A 22,500-nucleotide genomic window follows, 5' to 3' on the forward strand; every position below is an offset into this window, starting at 1 on the left:
GTTTGTGTGTGTGTGTGTGTGTGTGTGTGTGTGTGTGTGTGTGTGTGTGTGTGTGTGTGTGTGTGTGTGTTTTGTGTGTGTGGAGAGCGATTCAGAGTAAACTACTGGACCGATCTTTATGAAATTTTACATGAGAGTTCCTGGGTACGATATCCTCTGCCATTTTCTTCATTTTTTCGATAAATGTCTTTGATGACGTCATATTCGGCTTTTTGTAAAAGTTGAGGCGGCACTGTCACACCCTCATTTTTTTATAAAATTGATTGTAATTTCTTTCTGTCTTTCTTTGTCTTTCTTTTTCGCTTGCTTGCTTTCATTGTCTGTATTATTTTCTTTCTTGCTTGCTTTCTTATCTTCTTTCATAATTTCTGTCTTTCTTTCTTTCCTTCTTTCTCTCTGTCTTCCTTTATCTACTGTCTTTTTTGCTTTTATTTTCTGTCTTAATCTATTTATTTTCCAGTTCCCGAGCTCGGTAGCTTAATTGCTTTCTTGCTTGCTTTGGCTTTTCTATTGATTGTGTCTTCTTTTCCCACGTTCTCTTTCTGTATTTCCTTATGATAAAGTTAAATAATGCAGACCACAATGCGAATAGATTGTTTTCACTTGACAGAAAACGACAAAAAATATTCTCCCGACGAACTTGTCCCAAATCCCTTTATCTGTTCACTAATCCGCATCAGCGTGTTTTGTCATCACAGATCCACTGTAAGAGTGTTTCCTATCAACACATCCGTCGTAGATGTATTTGTTTTTTTTCTGCAATTCAATGCAAACATGTTTCATGTTGAAAAGAATGGGCCATAGATTCCTATTTTGCTTTTAGAATAACGTTGCGATTCCAAAACAAAATGTGAAACACCAGCCCTTCCATTTGTTATTGTTGCCGATCATTCCCATAAAACCTACCGTCGTAATGAATCAGCTTTAAGAATGATACAAAAACGACACTGTGCGTTTACGGCTTATTTAATGAGGCAAATTTCAGAAAGTCAATATACGGGTTATGTAAGGGTACACATTTTAGAGATAACGAAAAAATCCAGATGTTTTTTATATGTAACCAGCCACTTGTTTTTGTGTGTTTTTTTTAAGGCAAGTGCCACCATTCTGGAATTAGCTCTTCCATCTTGACCCTGCGTCCCTTTAGGCCTAAAAAAAAAAATAGGTGTGGTTACGGTAACCCGACCTACCCTTTTTTTAGGGGCCGACCCTATAACTTTTTTTTTACATTTGTCAAAACAAAAAAACAAAACAAAAACCAGTGCAGAAAACGCAATGTAAGCGAAAGCGCTCGAGTCGCACACTTATTTCCCTGTCAAGTAGGTTTAATTTGTACACATTAGAAAAAAAAGTTTTAAAAAAAAGTGATTGCCTACCTTCCTACCCTATTTTTTTTGGCTATGTTACCTTAACCACACCTATTTATTTTTTTTTGGCCTTACCCTTCAGCAAACCCGATCCTCTTTTTTTTTTTTTCGTCAGCTTCCCTGGGGATGGAATTATGAGTGATGAGGAAGTCATACAACTTTAATGTGCTGAGATAAAATCCATCGACGTTTTTGGCACCACAATTTGGGCCGCGAGGACAGTTTAGGGTTTCCATTAGCGCGATAAGTTTGGATGAGTTTGGAATGTGGGGCAACACAGACCTTGCCGAGAGGAGTTCCCAAGTTTCTCATGTAGGTTTATAAATCCATTTCCTCGTCAACGTCAATGTAGGGCACACAAAAAGCCGACACAGATGGATTGACTTCGTTCCAACATCAACACTATGAAAGAAGAATAACATTAAAAAAAATAAAAATAAAAATACTAACAAAAACAAAAAAGGTTTGCATTTTCACTGGATCATGTCGCTGAATGGCGCTACGATGTAAACTGTGCCTTATGTGACGCAATGGCGGTCATCTTGATACGCCCTTTAAATCGGTGAAGGAAATTCTTTTGCGCCCTTTTTAGACTGAATTGTCAATAGCGTATGATGCGTTAGTCAACTGAACGCAGGTGCGTTTACAGCAGTTGATGAAATACTTTCAATTTTGGAATTGGACTCAAGCTGCCAAAAACATCAGATCGTATAACAGTGAAGTTTACTCCTGCATACGCTGCTTGAGTACTTTTTTCGGTATTCCCATTGTACAAAAATACTTTTATTGCAGAAGCCCAACATAAATAATTGCACGCGCAGCTTCGTTATCCAATTCTATCCAGTTTTATGGTCAATCGTTTTTATCAAGGCAACAAAACTGTCTTTCAAAATGAGACATAGTGTTATTCCAATGCCCTTTGCAGTTGACAGCACAGGTTGGCAAAATAAAAACAATCCGAAAAAGTGAAGATAAAACAAAAATATAAATATGGACTTCAGTTGGTCGTGTTCAGCATTGAATGTCCGTCAACATTACAGATCCTCCCTACAAAATAAACGAATTTCCCGTACCACAACAATAAAACGAACAAAGAACGTTTGTTCACTTCGCAGAACAGCTCATTGCAGACAGTCAATTTCGGTACCAGACAGTCTCCGCTGTGGATGTCAAGCGAGTCATTTTGGTAGCTGTCTTTGGATCAGTTGAATGGAATTGAGTGAGAAGCTCACTTCACAATCGGCTCCGGTTGGCCCCTCCCCCCCCCCCCCTCCCCCCCCCTCTCCCTTCCTCCTCTTTCACTCGTTTTTCTCTTCCTTTCCCCTCTATTCTCCTGCCCCCCCCCCCCCCCCCCTAAATATAAAGTTGTCTTCTCCCCGGAGACGTATCCCACACATACCCCGAGCGGGTGATGGCACGGACAATGGAGAAGGCTTGGCCGAACACAATCCTCTCTGGAGATTTCGTGGAAGAGTGGTTACGCATGTGTGTGTGTGTGTGTGTGTGTGTCTGTGTGTGTGAGTGTGTCTGTGTCTGTCTGTATCTGTGTGTCTGTGTCTGTGTGTCTGTGTATGTGTGTGTCTGTGTCTGTGTGGATGTGTGTTTGTGTGTGTGTGTGTGTGTGCGTGTGTGCGTGCGTGCGTGCGTGCGTGCGTGAGTAGGTGTGTTAAGAGGTGAGAACGAGAGAAAGAAGTCGCATAGTGCCTTAAAGAACAATAGGGTTCAAAACAGATTAATAGATTGGATACTGCAGTTGCTCAGTCGTTAAAACCCGTTTGTCCATGCACGGTAACGCGAAAAGATCAATAAACAAGAACTTCTTTAGATATTCAGCCATGGGATGTTTGACAAGAGTTTGCGATTTAGAGAACGGGCTGATCTTAAGGACAAAAGAAGCTTTTGTAAAACCATTTTAGGGGTAGACGCGGTTGTATGGAGACCATTCTGCAAAACATCCTTTGAGCTGACCCGTGAAAATACAAATGGTTGAAACCTCTTATTAGTGGGGTGTTTTCCCTTAATCTTTTATGCTTGTTACGGAAAGGGGAAAGGGGTCGGAACAAACCCATGTGCTGTGTTTACAATACACTTCTGAATCTAGAAATACAGAGTTCAGTGAAAACAAGTACAAGTGCTTCATCAGATAGGAACCGAAATTGATTTGCACAGAAACGAATGAACTCGCACCAGTAAACACACATTTCATTGTGTGTATGAAGAGGGGGTTGGGGTCGGAAGAGGGGGGGGGGGTAGTCATGCAATGGGAGTTTATGCTTCCACAAAAACAGAAACAGTCTTTTGAACACAGTTCTCTCAAGGGGTCCACGGCCTCACATATATTTTGGTTTATTTTCTTTCTAGTTTTGATTTATTGCATTAGGAGATGGGCACAAAATGGCGGCTCTATGAAAGGCGAATCCCTTGGGATCGTGTTTACAGCACGTTTGAGAATCAGGGTCAGGGACAGTGACAGATTTGTGTGTGTTTTTCTTTTCTTTGCTTTGCTTTGATACACAAAATGAAGTAAGCGCACTAAATGTATGATGCTTTGATACACAAAATGAAGTAAGCGCACTAAATGTATGATGCTTTGCTTTGATACACAAAATGAAGTAAGCGCACTAAATGTATGATGCTTTGCTTTGATACACAAAATGAAGTAAGCGCACTAAATGTATGATGCTTTGCTTTGATACACAAAATGAAGTAAGCGCACTAAATGTATGATGCTTTGCTTTGATACACAAAATGAAGTAAGCGCACTAAATGTATGATGCTTTGCTTTGATACACAAAATGAAGTAAGCGCACTAAATGTATGATGCTTTGATACACAAAATGAAGTAAGCGCACTAAATGTATGATGCTTTGCTTTGATACACAAAATGAAGTAAGCGCACTAAATGTATGATGCTTTGCTTTGCTTGGTTTTGTATTGTTTTGTGTTTAGTTTTGTTTTTATTTTATTTTGTTTTTTGTTTTGTTTTGTTTTGTTTTGTTTTGTTTTGATTTGTTTTATTTTGTTTTGTTTTGTTTTGTTGTAATTGTTCCTTTATGTGTTGTTGATTTGTGTGCGTGTTTTTCTGTGACCTTTGTTGTGCTCTGTGTTGGGTTATTTGTGTCTGCGTTGAACACACACACACATATGACTTTGGCTTACTTGGACACATTTTGTCCACTCGCTTATAGCTGCATTGAAGTGCATGTATTGCTAATATCTTAACACTCTGCAGGAATATACGTATCTGTATACAAGTTTTTTTCAAACTCAGAGAGTTTTATTCTTTTCACATAAACTGAGTTTCTTCATACTGTCTGCGTGTTGTAATTGTTACCCCTTGCAGTTATGGCCTTTACGCAATGTTCAAGAACAGAACCCCCAGGCAACTCTCTCCGTCACCAGTCTTCCACGTAGTTATGTCCCTTGAAGATGAACATAAAGTTTACAAAATAAATCTTCTTCTTCATTGGCTGAAACTCCCACGTACACTCGTGTTTATTTCACACGAGTGGGTTTTTAGGTGTATGGCCGTTTTAACTCCACCATTTAGGCAGCCATACGCCGCTTTCGGGGAAACAAAATGAATCGAATTTCAAAATAAAAATCCATCGCTTTTCAACACGCTATTGGTTTACTTTCAACACACTGCAACGATTCTCTCCGTCTGCACATGTTGGTACCTTGCACCAGCTGCATACAATGTGGGACATTCTTCTTAAATTTAGCACATTTCTGTGTTGGCCTATTTTGCTGCAGACCTCAGCTGTCGCAAAGGTAGCTTCGTGTGATTAAGTTTGGATGAGTTTAGAATGTGTTCTAAAGATCTGCAGAAATCATTTCGCGAATAAAAATAAGACACTTTTGTATCAAATGATTTGGATACAAGTCGTGTTATTGACGTGGGGATACGAACCACACTCAACGTAAATGTCAAAATAGTCAATGTTGCAAACTGGTGAGTAACACACCGGGGACTCTATGTTCCCTCTTGTCTCTTCTCTCCAACTTTGGATGGTTTTGAAAAAAAAAAAGACTACTGAATCTTCATTCTCTCAGTCTCTCCCTCTCCCCCCTCTCTCTCTCTCTCTCTCTCTCTCTCTCTCTCTCTCTCTCTCTCTCTCTCTCTCTCTCTCTCTGTCTCTCTCTCTCTCTGTCTCTCTCTCTGTCTCTCTGTCTCTCTCTGTCTCTCTTGCTCGCTCTCTCTCTTGCTCGCTCTCTCTCTCTCTCGCTCTCTCTCTCTCTCTCTCTCTCTCTCTCTCTCTCTCTCTCTCTCCCTCTCTTTCTCTCTCTCTCGCTCTGTGTGTGTGTCTATCTCTCTTTCTACATTTCTCTTTTTCTCTCGCTCTTTCTCTTTGATTTGATTTAATTTGATTTAATCTTCTCTCTCTCTTTCTCTCTCTTTCTCTCTCTCTCTCTCTCTCTCTTTCTCTCTCTCTCTTATCTCTCTCTCTTCTCTCTCTCTCTCTCTCTCTCTCTCTCTCTCTCTCTCTCTCTCTCTCTCTCTCTCGTGCTTTATGGCTTTGTGTGTTTGACTTACGGCAGCAGGTTGCAGCAGGTTGCAGCAGGTTGCAGCCAACCCTTTCTCTCAAGAGGAATGGTGGAATCAATGTCCCTTTGGCTCTGAGAGATGTGCAGTTTATGGGAAACCTTTCCAATACTGAAACCCAAAAGTAATAGTCTGATCGGCTGTTATCCGTACTTCATTCATGACGTCTGAGCATTCGACAAAGCATTTTGATGGAGTATAATGTTGTAGGTGCAGCGGGGTGGTTCTGTTGCTGCTATTTTCATGGAACACCATTTTGTCTGATCGTAAGTAGGCCTATATCTCTGTGTCTCTGTCTTTCTCTTTCTGTCTGGCCGTCTCTTCTCTGTCTCTTTCTCTCATGTTCTCTCTTTCTCTCTTGTTCAGCATCTCTCACTTTCATTCTCTCTTCCTCTCTGTCTCTCGTCCTCTCTCCACTCTCCCCCTACCCACCCCCACCCCCTTCTCTAGGCTCTATCTCTCCCTCTTACCCTCTCTAACATTTTCGCCCTTCCTCTTCTTATTCATTCTCCCTGCTCCTTTTTCAAACTCAAGTGGCAAGGCAGCAAATGGGGCTTGAATATCCGATTGCCTTTCCCGGATGCTCTTAATCTCTCTGTCTGTCTCTATCTCTATCTGTGTCTCTGTCTCCCTATCTCTCCCTCTCTCTCTTTTTTTTCCTCTCTCTCACTGTCACTCTCTCTTTTTTTTTCTCTCTCTCTCTCTCCCTCTCTCCCGCTTTCTCTCTCCTCCTCTCTCTCTTCTCCCTCTCTCTGTCCCTCTCTCTCTCTCTCTCTCTCTCTTTCTCTCTCTCTTGCTTGCTCTCTCTCTCTCTCTCCCCCCCCCTCCACCAAATTCAAGTGGCAAGGGAGCAAGTGGCTGTGACACTCCATTGCCCTTTTCTATGGACGCCGCTGTGAGAAACGTCATCTCCAGGTTCTCTCCCCTGCCTGCTTGTCTCTGCCAGCCACTCGACCCCTCACTTCAAGTGACGCGCGGACGTGGAGAGATCCGTTCCCTTGGACGATATAAAAAGAAAGAGTCCCATCTGTATCGTTTCCATGTTTGACATCATGTTTTTCTCCTTTCTGGCTGAGGCGCTGTTTGAATAAGGCAGGGTTGTGGGGTTGATTGTGTGCAAACGCTATCGTAGGCGTTTCTGGCAAGCTTGGGAAAAGTGTCAATTGTTGTTTTTGTTAGCCTCCTGTTCGTCACAAGCTTAGTTGTCTGTTCCGGTAGAAAAGATGGTTGATGTATTTATTTTTATTTTGCTTTGCTTTTTTTCTGGGGGGTTTCTTCATTATACGCAGAACGCTCATTTTCTTTCAGGAATAAATTAATCGGAGAGCGGAAGCTGCATATGTCTACGTGCAACACGAATTACATTTATTTCAGATTATTATCCCATTGCCTGATCCAGTCGCGCGAGCTTCCTTTATTCCACGCGTAGTGAATTGAGCGCCGACTTGTGTCCATGTAAAAGAAGGGTTGGACAGGAGCAAAAATCAAGGATTACTTGATGGAACGTTTAATCTCTGACAAAACAAAACATTCAGCTTGACCTAGTTGTCTTTGAAGTGGAAGGACAGTCAAAGAATAGCTTGGACCACGACAAGAAAAGATCACTCTATTTCTCCGTCACAAAAATCGTCAAAACATGGGGTCAGGTAAATCTAGTTTTAGTGGGGTTGGGGAAAATGCGGACACAAACGTTATGTGAGGCTAGAGGAAGAAACTGATCATCACAAATAAAAGCGGGAATGTAGAACTCAAAGTTGCAGATGTTTTCTCGTTCCAAAATGCTAAACAAAACTGTAATACAAAAGGTAATTGAAATTTTTACAATTATTTTTTTCTGGGATTATTGATTGTGCTTCTAGCGGAGCCGTGATTGATGTAGGCTATCTGGCGCTAGTCCTTGTCACAATGATATCTGGCGCTAGTCCTTGTCACAATGATTCGTGGTGACTTACAAGGAAAGGTCTTTCACCAATTCATTGTTAAATTTGTCACCTACGTCTAATTTTCTCAATAAACACCCCACAAGGATGATTCACAAAACTAACTTTAAATGGCTAAATAAAAAAGTCAATGTTTAATAAATGTATTTCTATTATTTTTTAAAACACGTTTTTCTTCTGCATCCTCAGTGCCACTGTGTTTATCGATTTGTAAGCAATGAATATTGTCAACTTTCCATGTTTGTACTTTATCTCGGTAAAACGCAAGCAGTGCTTTTCGTTTGACCTTTTGCACGAAGAATGGCTAGAAGTAACCAACCAAAATTCACGGAGTTGGTCGTTTTAACGCCTGTGTGTCAATGACCAGATTCTGACAACTGATCTGAATTCTTCAGCCTCAAAATAATTATCTGCCAAAGACGAAGGTTCTTCTAATCCCTTCTTCCTGGTAGCCCAGCACTAACTGAACGACTCTGATGTTACCTTACGTCTTGGGAAGGGAAAGGGACAAAGCCCACTGACGTTCACGCAACACCCTGTCACCCACGAATATCGGATTTAACATGTGCGTGCTGAGGTATGATAAAACAAGCCGCGCTTCCGAGAAGCAGCTTCTCCGGAATCTTTCAACCTTCTCTCGACGCCATAGCCAGGTAAATACGAGGCGACAACAAAGGGAAATGACTCTGAGGGGTCAGAATGGAGATAACGCAGACGACATCTGCACGCGAGCGTTAAAACGGATAGGATCGATGGTGCATTGTGAGGAGGCAGATGTCAATGCTAATGGAGGAAGACAACGCCTCCACCATTGTGCCGGGTATTTTTCCCTTTCTCTCTTTTCTCCGAACATTTCGTAAACGACTTCTAGAAACACGCAGCGATAGTGCTACAGGAAAGACTAGCTCCCTGTCTTGACAGAAAATCGGAATGGAGGGTGTCGTCCATTGACATTCCTGTTTTAAATCAAAATTTGTTGAGTTTAGCATTACATGTCAAAATCATTCATGTCGGAAGACAGGTTTTCTTCTCCTTCTTCTTCTTACAGCTGCCTGCCTGTCAAGAGCTACGATTCTGGGGGTTTCTACTCAATCAGACGATCTCACGATACATCGTGAAGTTTCTAGCCTTTCTCTGCAGATTGTAAAGTGAACAGACCTCATTAATTTGTAATAATAACACTCACAAGGTCTGTCATCATATGTCACGATTACAACTGGATTCAAATCAAGCACCAACATAAAGACAGATTAGTTGATGGAACGTTTAGTTATAGACGAAACAAAACATAACCCGGTACGGCTCGGTCTTTGCGGTGGACGGACAACAAATAGTAATGACAAAATCAATAGAAAGCAAAGAAATAGCTCAGTTTAGCGCTGTTTTTCATTTTTTACTTTTTTAATTCAGGATAACTACACAAGATTATTGGTGTGTGTGTGTGGTGTGTGTGTGTGGTGTGTGTGGTGTATGTGTGTGTGGTGTGTGTGTGTGTGTGTGTGTGTGTGTGTTTCATGGGCATCAACGGTGGTTGAGTAGTTTCACATGTCACACGTTTTTGCGCGAAAAAAAAACGTGAAAGGGTTCTCTATCGAAGGATCTTTCTCCACAAATATATATCAGCCTGAGACCATCGGATTCTAAAGTGTGCAACGCACCAAGACAGGGGCTTAAGGCTTTATAGCAACATTAAAAAGTCTTCTTAAGAAATGGTTTCCATCCGTTCGGAAATAAATCCTCAAACTTGCTACGACGCGTGCATGCTCTTAAGAGCATGCCATGCATATTTGAACAAGGATGTCCTATCATCCCTCTCTCAGTCCTAATTGCATTTTGTGAAAGTTCAACGCTGCATATGTGGCTAAAGCTGAGTCTTGATGCCCTTTAAAACACGTCTACCCCACCCGTGAAGTGTGCCTCGCCATTACAGCAGTGAGTTTTAGCTGGACAGACGAGAGGACACAACAACAACTTGGACTTAAGCCAGCACTCTAAACATGGCAGCCGTCTCTAATTTGTCAGCAAAAAGATAATTTTTTGTGTTTTTGTGTTTTTTGTTCTGCGTATTTGTTGTTCTTGTTGTTGGTGTTATTAGTCTATTGTTTGGGGTGAGGGGGGGGGTAACAAATGAGGTAAAGCGAAAAGAACCGAAGAATAAAAACTGTGTTTCTTCGCTGTTATTCGCATTGCTTTTCCGTACTTCTATTTCCCTGCTCAAGGGATCAAAATCGATTGTTGAAAAATATTTAGTTTCGGAAAAGAAAAGAAATTCATACATTTCCCGCTCTGTTCAGCAAGCAGTGAGGCCGTTGATTTGCGGCATGCGTCCAAGTGGAGGGATAGCCTCGTCCCAAGTGGAGGGATAGCCTCGTCCCAAGTGGAGGGATAGCCTCGTCCCAAGTGGAGGGATAGCCTCGTCCCAAGTGGAGGGATAGCCTCATCCCAAGTGGAGGGATAGCCTCGTCCCAAGTGGAGGGATAGCCTCGTCCCAAGTGGAGAGAGATAGCCTCGTCCCAAGTGGAGGGATAGCCTCGTCCCAAGTGGAGGGATAGCCTCGTCCCAAGTGGAGGGATAGCCTCGTCCCAAGTGGAGGGATAGCCTCGTCCCAAGTGGAGGGATAATAATAATAATAATAATGGTGATTTCTATAGCGCTTTCGAACACACAAAGCGCTTTACAAAAGCAATAACAACATCATTACCAGAATGACGCCATTGACGGAATAGAACACAATCATAAACACTTTACAACGAAAACCAAAAACAAAACATAAATGTTACAAAAATCCAGAGGCTCTTACAGGAACGAACTCTCAGTATACACAACAATTATGATGCACACATACACACACACCCACACATGTCCACACACACACACACACACACACACACACACACACACACACACACACACACACACACACACACACACACACAGAGTAAACATTGTTCATCCGAAAGTGCACATTTACAGGGTCGCGACAACTACATCATCATAGAATGCTTCTCTGAAGAGGTGAGTCTTGAGATTTGCTTTGAAAGAAGGCAGAGATGGACTGAGACGTAGAGACAAGGGGAGTTTGTTCCAGATATGATCAGCTGCGACTGAAAGACAGCGGCCACCATGATCGTCCCTCTGATACTTAGGAGCTTTGACAAATTTATTTTGGGAGGCAGAACGGACAACCCTTTCAGGATTGTTTTTCTGCACGAGATCGGACAGGTACTGTGGAGCCGTGCCCGCGGCAATTTGATAGAAAATGCAGCAGATCTTGTATTTAATTCTTTGTTCCACTGGAAGCCAATGTAGCTGTTTGAGTAGAGGCGTGACGCTTTGTTTCATAGGTGTTCGAAACACGAGTCTAGCGGCAGCGTTCTGGACTAGTTGCAGGGGCTTGGTGACAGATTTGGGACTTTCAGCGAGCAGTGAATTACAGTAGTCTAATCTAGAGAGTATGCCGGAACAGACTAGTCTTTTGGTTGCGTCTTCGGTAAGGTACTGTCCCATGCTCAAGCCTTACCAGATCTCAATTGGTGAGACGAATCATTTGCACAGGAAGCAGTGTGCCTTTAACTACATGAAATCTGTGTACAAATAATGGTGTCAAATGACGCACGTGCCGAGGAAGGGGAGGTGGGGGTGTGGACAAGGAGAAGGGTAGAACCGCTCAAGACAGAACATGCCTGAAACTCCAGGATACTGATTCTTGAGATCCTTTCTTCGTGGTGAGCAGGGATTTAATCCGATTATTTGATTAACTTAGCGTGGTTGTAACACAAAGATCTGTGGACATTAATGACACATCAAATCACACTTCAAACTATAAGGGACTTAACACACTGACAGTGACTTGTAGCCTTCTTAACTTTTCTTTGTATTGGGTGCGCAGACATTCACAAGAAGCCGGGTGCTTGTGCGTATCAATAGAACAAGTCGCGTAAGGCGAAAATACAATATTTAGTCAAGTAGCTGTCGAACTCACAGAATGAAACTGAACGCAACGCAACGCAGCAAGACCGTATACTCGTAGCATCGTCACTCCACCGCCCGTGGCAAAGGCAGTGCACGTGGAATGGACAAGAAGAGCGGGGTATTCGTTGCGCTGAGAAGGATAGCACGCTTTTCTGTACCTCTCTTCGTTTTAACTTTCTGAGCGTGTTTTTAATCCAAACATATCATATCTATATATTTTTGGAATCAGGAACCGACAAGGAATAAGATGAAAGTGTTTTTAAATTGATTTCGGGGAAAAAAATTTGATAATAATTTTTATATATTTAATTTTCAGAGCTTGTTTTTAATCCGAATATAACATATTTATATGTTTTTGGAATCGGCAAGTGATGGAGAATAAGATAAACGTAAATTTGGATCGTTTTATAAATTTTTATTTTTTTTTACAATTTTCAGATTTTTAATGACCAAAGTCATTAATTAATTTTTAAGCCACCAAGCTGAAATGCAATACCGAACCCCGGGCTTCGTCGAAGAGTACTTGACGAAAATTTCAACCAATTTGGTTGAAAAATGAGGGCGTGACAGTGCCGCCTCAACTTTCACGAAAAGCCGGATATGACGTCATCAAAGACATTTATCAAAAAAATGAAAAAAACGTTCGGGGATTTCATACCCAGGAACTCTCATGTCAAATTTCATAAAGATCGGTCCAGTAGTTTAGTCTGAATCGCTCTACACACACACACACAGACACACATACACCATACCCTCGTTTCGATTCCCCCTCGATGTTAAAATATTTAGTCAAAACTTGACTAAATATAACAAGTCGCGTAAGGCGAAAATACAATATTTAGTCAAGTAGCTGCCCTTTTTCAGCAAGACCGTATACTCGTAGCATCGTCAGTCCACCGCTCATGGCAAAGGCAGTGAAATTGACAAGAAGAGCGGGGTAGTAGTTGCGCTAAGAAGGATAGCACGCTTTTCTGTACCTCTCTTTGTTTTAACTTTCTGAGCGTGTTTTTAATCCAAACATATCATATCTATATGTTTTTGGAATCAGGAACCGACAAGGAATAAGATGAAAGTGTTTTTAAATTGATTTCGAAAAAAAAATTTTGATAATAATTTTTATATATTTAATTTTCAGAGCTTGTTTTTAATCCGAATATAACATATTTATATGTTTTTGGAATCAGCAAATGATGGAGAATAAGATAAACGTAAATTTGGATCGTTTTATAAATTTTTTTTTTTTTTTACAATTTTCCGATTTTTAATGACCAAAGTCATAAATTAATTTTTAAGCCACCAAGCTGAAATGCAATACCGAACCCCGGGCTTCGTCGAAGATTACTTGACCAAAATTTGAACCAATTTGGTTGAAAAATGAGGGCGTGACAGTGCCGCCTCAACTTTCACGAAAAGCCGGATATGACGTCATCAAAGACATTTATCAAAAAAATGAAAAAAACGTTCGGGGATTTCATACCCAGGAACTCTCATGTCAAATTTCATAAAGATCGGTCCAGTAGTTTAGTCTGAATCGCTCTACACACACACACAGACACACACACAGACACACACACAGACACACGCACATACACCATACCCTCGTTTCGATTCCCCCTCGATGTTAAAATATTTAGTCAAAACTTGACTAAATATAACAAGTCGCGTAAGGCGAAAATACAATATTTAGTCAAGTAGCTGTCGAACTCACAGAATGAAACGCAATGCCATTTTACTCGTAGCATCGTCAGGCCACCGCTCATGGCAAAGGCAGTGAAATTGACAAGAAGAGCGGGGTAGTAGTTGCGCTAAGAAGGATAGCACGCTTTTCTGTACCTCTCTTTGTTTTAACTTTCTGAGCGTGTTTTTAATCCAAACATATCATATCTATATGTTTTTGGAATCAGGAACCGACAAGGAATAAGATGAAAGGGTTTTTAAATTGATTTCGACAATTTAATTTTGATAATAATTTTTATATATTTAATTTTCAGAGCTTGTTTTTAATCCGAATATAACATATTTATATGTTTTTGGAATCAGCAAATGATGGAGAATAAGATAAACGTAAATTTGGATCGTTTTATAAATTTTTATTTTTTTTTACAATTTTCCGATTTTTAATGACCAAAGTCATTAATTAATTTTTAAGCCACCAAGCTGAAATGCAATACCGAACCCCGGGCTTCGTCGAAGATTACTTGACCAAAATTTGAACCAATTTGGTTGAAAAATGAGGGCGTGACAGTGCCGCCTCAACTTTCACGAAAAGCCGGATATGACGTCATCAAAGACATTTATCAAAAAAATGAAAAAAACGTTCGGGGATTTCATACCCAGGAACTCTCATGTCAAATTTCATAAAGATCGGTCCAGTAGTTTTGTCTGAATCGCTCTACACACACACACAGACACACACACAGACACACACACAGACACACGCACATACACCACGACCCTCGTTTCGATTCCCCCTCGATGTTAAAATATTTAGTCAAAACTTGACTAAATATAAAAACGGTGCTGTACTGAGCTCAGCTGTCTATAAGTGTGTGTGTGTACGTATAAGGGAGACAGGTCTGCAATGAGCTCAACTGTCTATAATTGTGTGTGTGTGTACGTATAAGGGAGACAGGTCTGCAATGAGCTCAGCTGTCTATAAGTGTGTGTGTGTACGTATAAGGGAGACAGGTCTGCAATGAGCTCAGCTGTCTATAAGTGTGTGTGAACATATAAGGGAGACAGGTCTGCAATGAGCTCAGCTGTCTATAAGTGTGTGTGTGTACGTATAAGGGAGACAGGTCTGCAATGAGCTCAGCTGTCTATAAGTGTGTGTGAACATATAAGGGAGACAGGTCTGCAATGAGCTCAGCTGTCTATAAGTGTGTGTGAACATATAAGGGAGACAGGTCTGCAATGAGCTCAACTGTCTATAATTGTGTGTGTGTACGTATAAGGGAGACAGGTCTGCAATGAGCTCAGCTGTCTATAAAGGTGTGTGTGTACGTATAAGGGAGACAGGTCTGCAATGAGCTCTGCTGTCTATAAGGGTGTGTGTGTACGTATAGGGGAGACGGGTCTGTAATGAGCTCAGCTGTCTATAAGGGTGTGTGAACATATAAGGGAGACAGGTCTGCAATGAGCTCAGCTGTCTATAAGTGTGTGTGTGTACGTGTAGGGGAGACGGGTCTGTATAATGAGCTCAGCTGTCTATAAGTGTGTGTGAACATATAAGGGAGACAGGTCTGCAATGAGCTCAGCTGTCTATAAGTGTGTGTGTGTACGTATAGGGGAGACGGGTCTGTACTGAGCTCTGCTGTCTATAAGGGTGTGTGTGTACGTATAGGGGAGACGGGTCTGTATAATGAGCTCAGCTGTCTATAAGGGTGTGTGTGTACGTGTAGGGGAGACGTGTCTGTAATGAGCTCAGCTGTCTATAAGTGTGTGTGTGTGTACGTATGGGGGAGACGGGTCTGTATAATGAGCTCAGCTGTCTATAAGGGTGTGTGTGTACGTGTAGGGGAGACGGGTCTGTATAATGAGCTCAGCTGTCTATAAGGGTGTGTGTGTACGTGTAGGGGAGACGTGTCTGTAATGAGCTCAGCTGTCTATAAGTGTGTGTGAACATATAAGGGAGACAGGTCTGCAATGAGCTCAACTGTCTATAATTGTGTGTGTGTACGTATAAGGGAGACAGGTCTGCAATGAGCTCAGCTGTCTATAAGGGTGTGTGTGTACGTATAGGGGAGACGGGTCTGTAATGAGCTCAGCTGTCTATAAGGGCCGGTGTGTGTACGTGTAGGGGAGACGGGTCTGTAATGAGCTCAGCTGTCTATAAGGGTGTGTGTGTACGTATAGGGGAGACGGGTCTGTAATGAGCTCAGCTGTCTATAAGGGTGTGTGTGTACGTATAGGGGAGACGGGTCTGTAATGAGCTCAGCTGTCTATAAGGGTGTGTATGTACGTAAAGGGGGAGGCTGGTCTGTAATGAGCTCAGCTGTCTATAAGGGTGTGTGTTCGTATAAGGGAGACGGGTCTGTAATGGGCTCAGCTGTCTATGAGGGTGTGTGTACGTATAAGGGACACGGGTCTGTAATGAGCTCAGCTGCACGGCTTGCCAGTCTCCCCTGGCTCAGCACGTGGAGCACGGTGACTGTCCAATTGGCCTCTGTTACCACCGACACTGCTTCCGTCGCAGCTGTCGGCACGAACAATTTACCCCCACCCCCACCCCCTCCCTATTTCAGGAGCGGTGATAGAGAAAGATTCCATAGGAATTGTGTTTCTGGATGTCTTGTCGCAGAAGTGTCTTTTTCTCTTCTTTTTCTTACCTTCCGCCTTGGGAGAGCGACTACCCGTGTGTACATGGTCGTGGTAGGACTTGGATTGAGACGCGCCAGTTTTCTGTCCATCGCTGTCTGAATGTTGTGAAGTTGTCTGGACACCATGCTGAATGTTAAGTTATCAGATGAATAGCTCCACCGTGCTGACCGCACCTTGCTGGATCTTCGCCGGTCAACAGAGATGAAACTTCATACGCTGGGTTAAGGTGATACATACCATACCACATCTGATGCTCGCGAAGACGTCTTCTGTCCATTTGCTCTCCATTGTGTCCGGTTCGATTTTGTGTTGAATAAAGTTTGTTGTTGTTAAATGTATAAATGACTTCACCAGTGACTTAACTATGGAAGATTTCCGATGCAAAATGTCCCTAGGTCAAAACGTATATGAAAGATTCATACATTTTACCTGATCTCAGTTCCAACCCCTCAGTTACCCCCTGCCCACCTGTTTTCGCTACAACCCCCATCCCCGCACCCCCCCCCCTCCCCGCTCCCCCCCCTCCCCCCCCCCCCCCCACACACACATACACCCCTCTCCCACTTCAACTCGCTTCTTCTTCCGCGGTTAAAGAATCTAAATCAATCGGACGGCCAATGCCACAAGAAATAGAGTGCAAGAAAGAGAACAAGCGAATCGGTTAACCGTTTACTTTCAAAGACAATGAAAGGTCATTCGTGGGTTTCGATTTTTACAACTGTGTAAGACGGAGACAAAGACAGCCTGAGATAATGAGAAAGATAGGTGAGAACCGAGCAATCGATAGTTTTTCAATCAATGTCCGGTACAGAAAAAAAAACCAGAAAAAATAGCGTCTAAGTTTGCTTGTACGTTAAGAAAGGAAGCGATGCCAAGGACAATCTCAGAGGTCATTCTTAAGACTCTATGCTTTCAAATGTGTGTTCGGTCGATGAGGTTTTTATTGACTGTATCTTACAGAAAAAAGTGTTTCAAGTCTATCTTATGCCTAGATTTTAAAGGATACTTTTCATATCCTATTTTGAACCTATTTTTAATGTAATGTTGTTGGAACGTTTAATTATTGACAAAACAAAACGTTACGTTCACAGATGTATCGACCCAGCGGTCTTTGAAGTCCACAGACAGACACTAATTACACAACACTTATCTTGACAAAGTGTTCAGCGGCTTTTTGACTAGTAATGGTATTAATCATCAATCAATCAATCAATGAGTCTTATATCGCGCATATTCCGTGGGTACAGTTCTAGGCGCTCTGCAGTGATGCCGTGTGAGATGAAATTTTATACGGCCAGTAGATTGCAGCCATTTCGGCGCATATGTACCTTTCACGGCCTATTATTCCAAGTCACACGGGTATAGGTAGACAATTATTAACTCTGCCTAAGCAATTTTGCCAGGAAAGACCCTTTTGTCAATCGTGGGATCTTTAACGTGCACACCCAATGTAGTGTACACGGGGGGAGGTTCGGACACCGAAGAGAGTCTGCACACAAAGTTGACTCTGTGAAATAAATTTCCGCCGAACCTGGGATCGAACTCACGCGGACAGCGGCCAACTGAATACAAATCCAGCGCGCTACCAACTGAGCTATATCCCCGCCCCTAATCATAATGTATTTATTATTATAACGAACAAATGAGAGTATGTACGTCGATATGTGCGAGAGGGAGAGGGTATTGATGTATGTGGTTTGGGTTATGTGTGTATTGATGTGGAAATGTTATATGTTTCGAGAGTGTGATATTATGTGATGTTATTTGTATATACGAACCAAAAGAAACATTTCTGTTTGTCTAGTAAAGTTGTATTGGATTCAATTGAAATTAAATCGGCAAACCTGAAAGGACAGCAAGGAAAAGTAATTCCGAGAGGATCAATCAAAACACTTTTCAACTAATGACCGTCAAACTTAAATTAATGACGTATTATTTAAGTTTGCCAGTACGTTGCGGGGCATAAGAGGGGGGGGGGGGGGGTAGTGGGGGCATGTTCAAAGGGATCATATCGAAAGAAAAACGATCACATTGCTTTAAAAGTTATGCGATGAAGTTCAGGGTTTCGAATGATGGTACCATGCAGCAAGACTGGCGTGACTTTGCAAAAACAAGCACATTGAAAAAACAAAAGTGTTGGTAAAAATCAACGGAAAGAGCACTCTTGTGTGGAATATTGTTATTTCCCTTGACCACTCGATTCGATATTGTCAGTTACCAGGGCCGCTGGGTCCCTGGTGGCGCAACGGGATGTAAACCGGCTCAGCACTTTTTTTAAACTTCAGCACAGGAGAGAAGAAGCGCCGGGATACTCATTCACTCATTTTGATTTAATTAATTAGCATAATTGTAGTGCATTTTTCGAGCAAATCATGCCTTGTGCGTCTAAATTACGGTACAGTGGATTCCACAACTTCTTCAAATTAGTCTAAATTCGCCCGAACCTTGTCCAAAAGGCTTAGATCAATGGTATCCTTTTAAATTCGACCTAGTCTACGGGTCTATAGTGTTCGGTTCTATAGTGTACGGTTCCATAGTGTACGGTTCCATATTGTACGGTTCCATGGTGTACAGTTCCATATTGTACGGTTCCATGGTGTACGGTTCTGTAGTTGTTTTTTGTGGTGTTTACCCCTATTTTAGCAGTTCACCACTAAGAGAGAACGCCTGTCTATTTTCCGTCTGCAGACAGATGTCCAGCGTCATCTTCGCCATCTTGGGTCATAAGGACACCATGAGGACAGACATCGTTCATTCTTTAACCTCTTTGTCCCGCCACAATCTTCTGTTTGTTTGGAGCCCCTGTGTGACTAACCTCATTGACCATAAAGACGTTTGGAGCCCCTCTGTGACTAACCTCATTGACCATAAAGACGTTTGGAGCCCCTCTGTGACTAACCTCATTGACCATAAAGACGTTTGGAGCCCCTCTGTGACTAACCTCATTGACCATAAAGACGTTTGGAGCCCCTCTGTGACTAACCTCATTGACCATAAAGACGTTTGGAGCCCCTCTGTGACTAACCCCATTGACCATAAAGACGTTTGGAGCCACTCTGTGACTAACCTCATTGACCATAAAGACGTTTGGAGCTCCTCTGTGACTAACCTCATTGACCATAAAGACGTTTGGAGCCCCTCTGTGACTAACCTCATTGACCATAAAGACGTTTGGAGCCCCTCTGTGACTAACCTCATTGACCATAAAGACGTTTGGAGCCCCTCTGTGACTAACCACATTGACCATAAAGACGTTTCATTTCTCTGTGTCCAGTATGCAGACAGATGTCCAGCGGCGTGTTCGCCATACTGGGCCAGAAGGACGTCATGACGACGGACATCGTTCGTTCATTCACCTCCACCTTCCACATGCCTTTTATCACCCCCTCCCCCGTCCCCCCGCGCCTCCGTGACGTCATGAGCTACGAGCTGCACGTACGACCCGACATCACGGCAGCCATCGTGGACATGATCAAACACTTCAACTGGCGTCACATCCACTACCTGTATGACTCTGATGAAGGTAGGTGTGACATGATCAAACACTTCAACTGGCGTCACATCCACTACCTGTATGACTCTGATGAAGGTAGGTGTGACACGATCAAACACTTCAACTGGCGTCACATCCACCACCTGTATGACTCTGATGAAGGTAGGTGTGACATGATCAAACACTTCAACTGGCGTCACATCCACTACCTGTATGACTCTGATGAAGGTAGGTGTGACATGATCAAACACTTCAACTGGCGTCACATCCACTACCTGTATGACTCTGATGAAGGTAGGTGTGACATGATCAAACACTTCAACTGGCGTCACATCCACTACCTGTATGACTCTGATGAAGGTAGGTGTTGGATTAGAGATTGTGTTGAGAAGGAGGAGGAGAGAGAAGGGATGATGATGATGATGATGATGATGATGATGATGATGATGATGATGATGATGATGATGATGATGATGATGATGATGATGATGATGATGATGATGATGATGATGGTTATGCAGGTAAAGGTGAAGGTGGGTGTCGGGTGCTAAGCATAAGCCATAGTAAAAAAGCATTCATGAACCCGGAAGGTTCTGTCATATTTAATTAGACAATACTACTATGAGGGACCCTGTCCACTCTAGTTAGTTATTTGTTTGGCCAATTGGTACCCCAATTTGGTAGCAGAAAACATCATGAGGCTGCGCAGTGATGTTGCAAGTCTGGTCAATACATCGTGTACAATATTGCTGCATAAATCATGATATCATGCTGTTTCTTTAGTGTGTGGGGCAAATAAGAGACTCAGTGTTTAGCACAATATACGTTATTTGTATTTTTGACCAAAATATGACATTTTACACAGATAGAGACAGTCAGTGTTCCTCCAAGACCGCGCTAGTTTTTATGATAGAACGCACACAAACATGCACTATTTTGTAGTCTCGGCTGGCCGCCTCAATAAGTTTTGTCGGCCTCTGACGTCACATGGCTCAAATAAGGAAAATCCAATGTTCAATCATAAGTGTTTATCTGTCTCTCCACTTCCAAGACCAGTGGGTCGACGTACTGTAAGTGTAACGTTTTGTTTTGTCATTAATTAAACGTTCCAATACCCTAGAATTATTGTTTTTTGATTTTGATACCCGGTGAGTTGACAAAACTCTTCATTAACACGGAGGATGAACATCTCTCTGTTTGTCACAGGGTTGCTCCGTCTGCAGCAGATATTCCGCGCCCTGGGCAACGACAGCTCCAACTGGTTCTTCGTCAGCCGCTTCCTCGACGTGACCAACGTGCATGACGAGTTACGGGCCCTGGACTTTGGCAGCAGTAACCTCCCCTTTAAGAGCATCGTCCTCGACCTTTCCTCCAACCACGCCTATCAGCAAGTGCTGCGACAGGTAGGGACGATGAGCACGTGCACACAGATACTCTCCTTCTGTCTGACTGTGTCTCTATATGTGTGTCTCTATGTGTGTCTCTATGTGTGTCTCTATGTGTGTCTCTATGTGTGTCTCTGTGTGTGTCTCTATGTGTGTCTCTATGTGTGTCTCTATGTGTGTCTCTATGTGTGTCTCTATGTGTGTCTCTATGTGTGTCTCTATGTGTGTCTCTGTCTTTCCCTGCCACACATATTGATATAGAGAGATATAAAACTTGTATCATCAACATCACCACCACCATCACTTCTCTGTATCTCTTTGTCCATGTCTCTGTCTGTCTCTCTGTCTTTGTCTCTCCGTCTTTTTATATTTAGTCAAGTTTTGACTAAATATTTTAACATCGAGGGGGAATCGAAACGAGGGTCGTGGTGTATGTGCGTGTGTGCGTGTGTGTGTGTGTGTGTGTAGAGCGATTCAGACTAAACTACTGGACCGATCTTTATGAAATTTGACATGAGAGTTCCTGGGTATGAAATCCCCGAACGTTTTTTTCATTTGTTTGATAAATGTCTTTGATGACGTCGCGTCATATCCGGCTTTTCGTGAAAGTTGAGGCGGCACTGTCACGCCCTCATTTTTCAACCAAATTGGTTGAAATTTTGGTCAAGGAATCTTCGACGAAGCCCGGACTTCGGTATTGCATTTCAGCTTGGTGGCTTAAAAATTAATTAATGACTTTGGTCATTAAAAATCTGAAAATTGTAAAAAAAAAAAAAATTTATAAAACGATCCAAATTTACGTTTATCTTATTCTCCATCATTTGCTGATTCCAAAAACATATAAATATGTTATATTCGGATTAAAAACAAGCTCTGAAAATTAAATATATAAAAATTATTATCAAATGTTTTTTTCGAAATCAATTTAAAAACACTTTCATCTTATTCCTTGTCGGTTCCTGATTCAAAAAATATATAGATATGATATGTTTGGATTAAAAACACGCTCAGAAAGTTAAAACGAAGAGAGGTACAGAAAAGCGTGCTATCCTTCTCAGCGCAACGAATACCCCGCTCTTCTTGTCAATTCCACGGGCACTGCCTTTGCCACGGGCGGTGGAGTGACGATGCTACGAGTATACGGTCTTGCTGCGTTGCGTTGCGTTCAGTTTCATTCTGTGAGTTCGACAGCTACTTGACTAAATATTGTATTTTCGCCTTACGCGACTTGTTCTGTCTGTCTCTCTTTCTCTCTGTCTGTCACTCACGCTCTCTCTATTTCTTACACACAAACACACACACACACACACACACACAATCACAATCACAATCAGATGAACACACACACAAACACAATCACAATCAAATGAACACACACACACACACACACACACGCGCGCACAATCACATAAACAATCACATAAACACACACACACACACACACACACACACACACACACTAACACACACTAATACA

The 22,500-nt window shown here is 42.2% G+C and overlaps 1 protein-coding gene across 1 annotated transcript in view; it reads left to right on the plus strand.

Annotated features, from left to right (window-relative positions):
* Positions 1-22,500, plus strand: part of LOC138969536 (glutamate receptor 3-like) — a gene marked incomplete in the record, with an annotated part of 138,329 nt that overhangs the window by 63,607 nt on the left and 52,222 nt on the right. Inside the window, 2 exon segments of the mRNA XM_070342363.1 lie at positions 19,420-19,668; positions 20,845-21,041. Of these exon segments, the coding sequence (XP_070198464.1) occupies positions 19,420-19,668; positions 20,845-21,041 (446 nt within the window).

This window comes from Littorina saxatilis, linkage group LG6 (assembly GCF_037325665.1).
Source record: "Littorina saxatilis isolate snail1 linkage group LG6, US_GU_Lsax_2.0, whole genome shotgun sequence".
In the NCBI taxonomy this organism is placed as follows: domain Eukaryota; kingdom Metazoa; phylum Mollusca; class Gastropoda; order Littorinimorpha; family Littorinidae; genus Littorina; species Littorina saxatilis.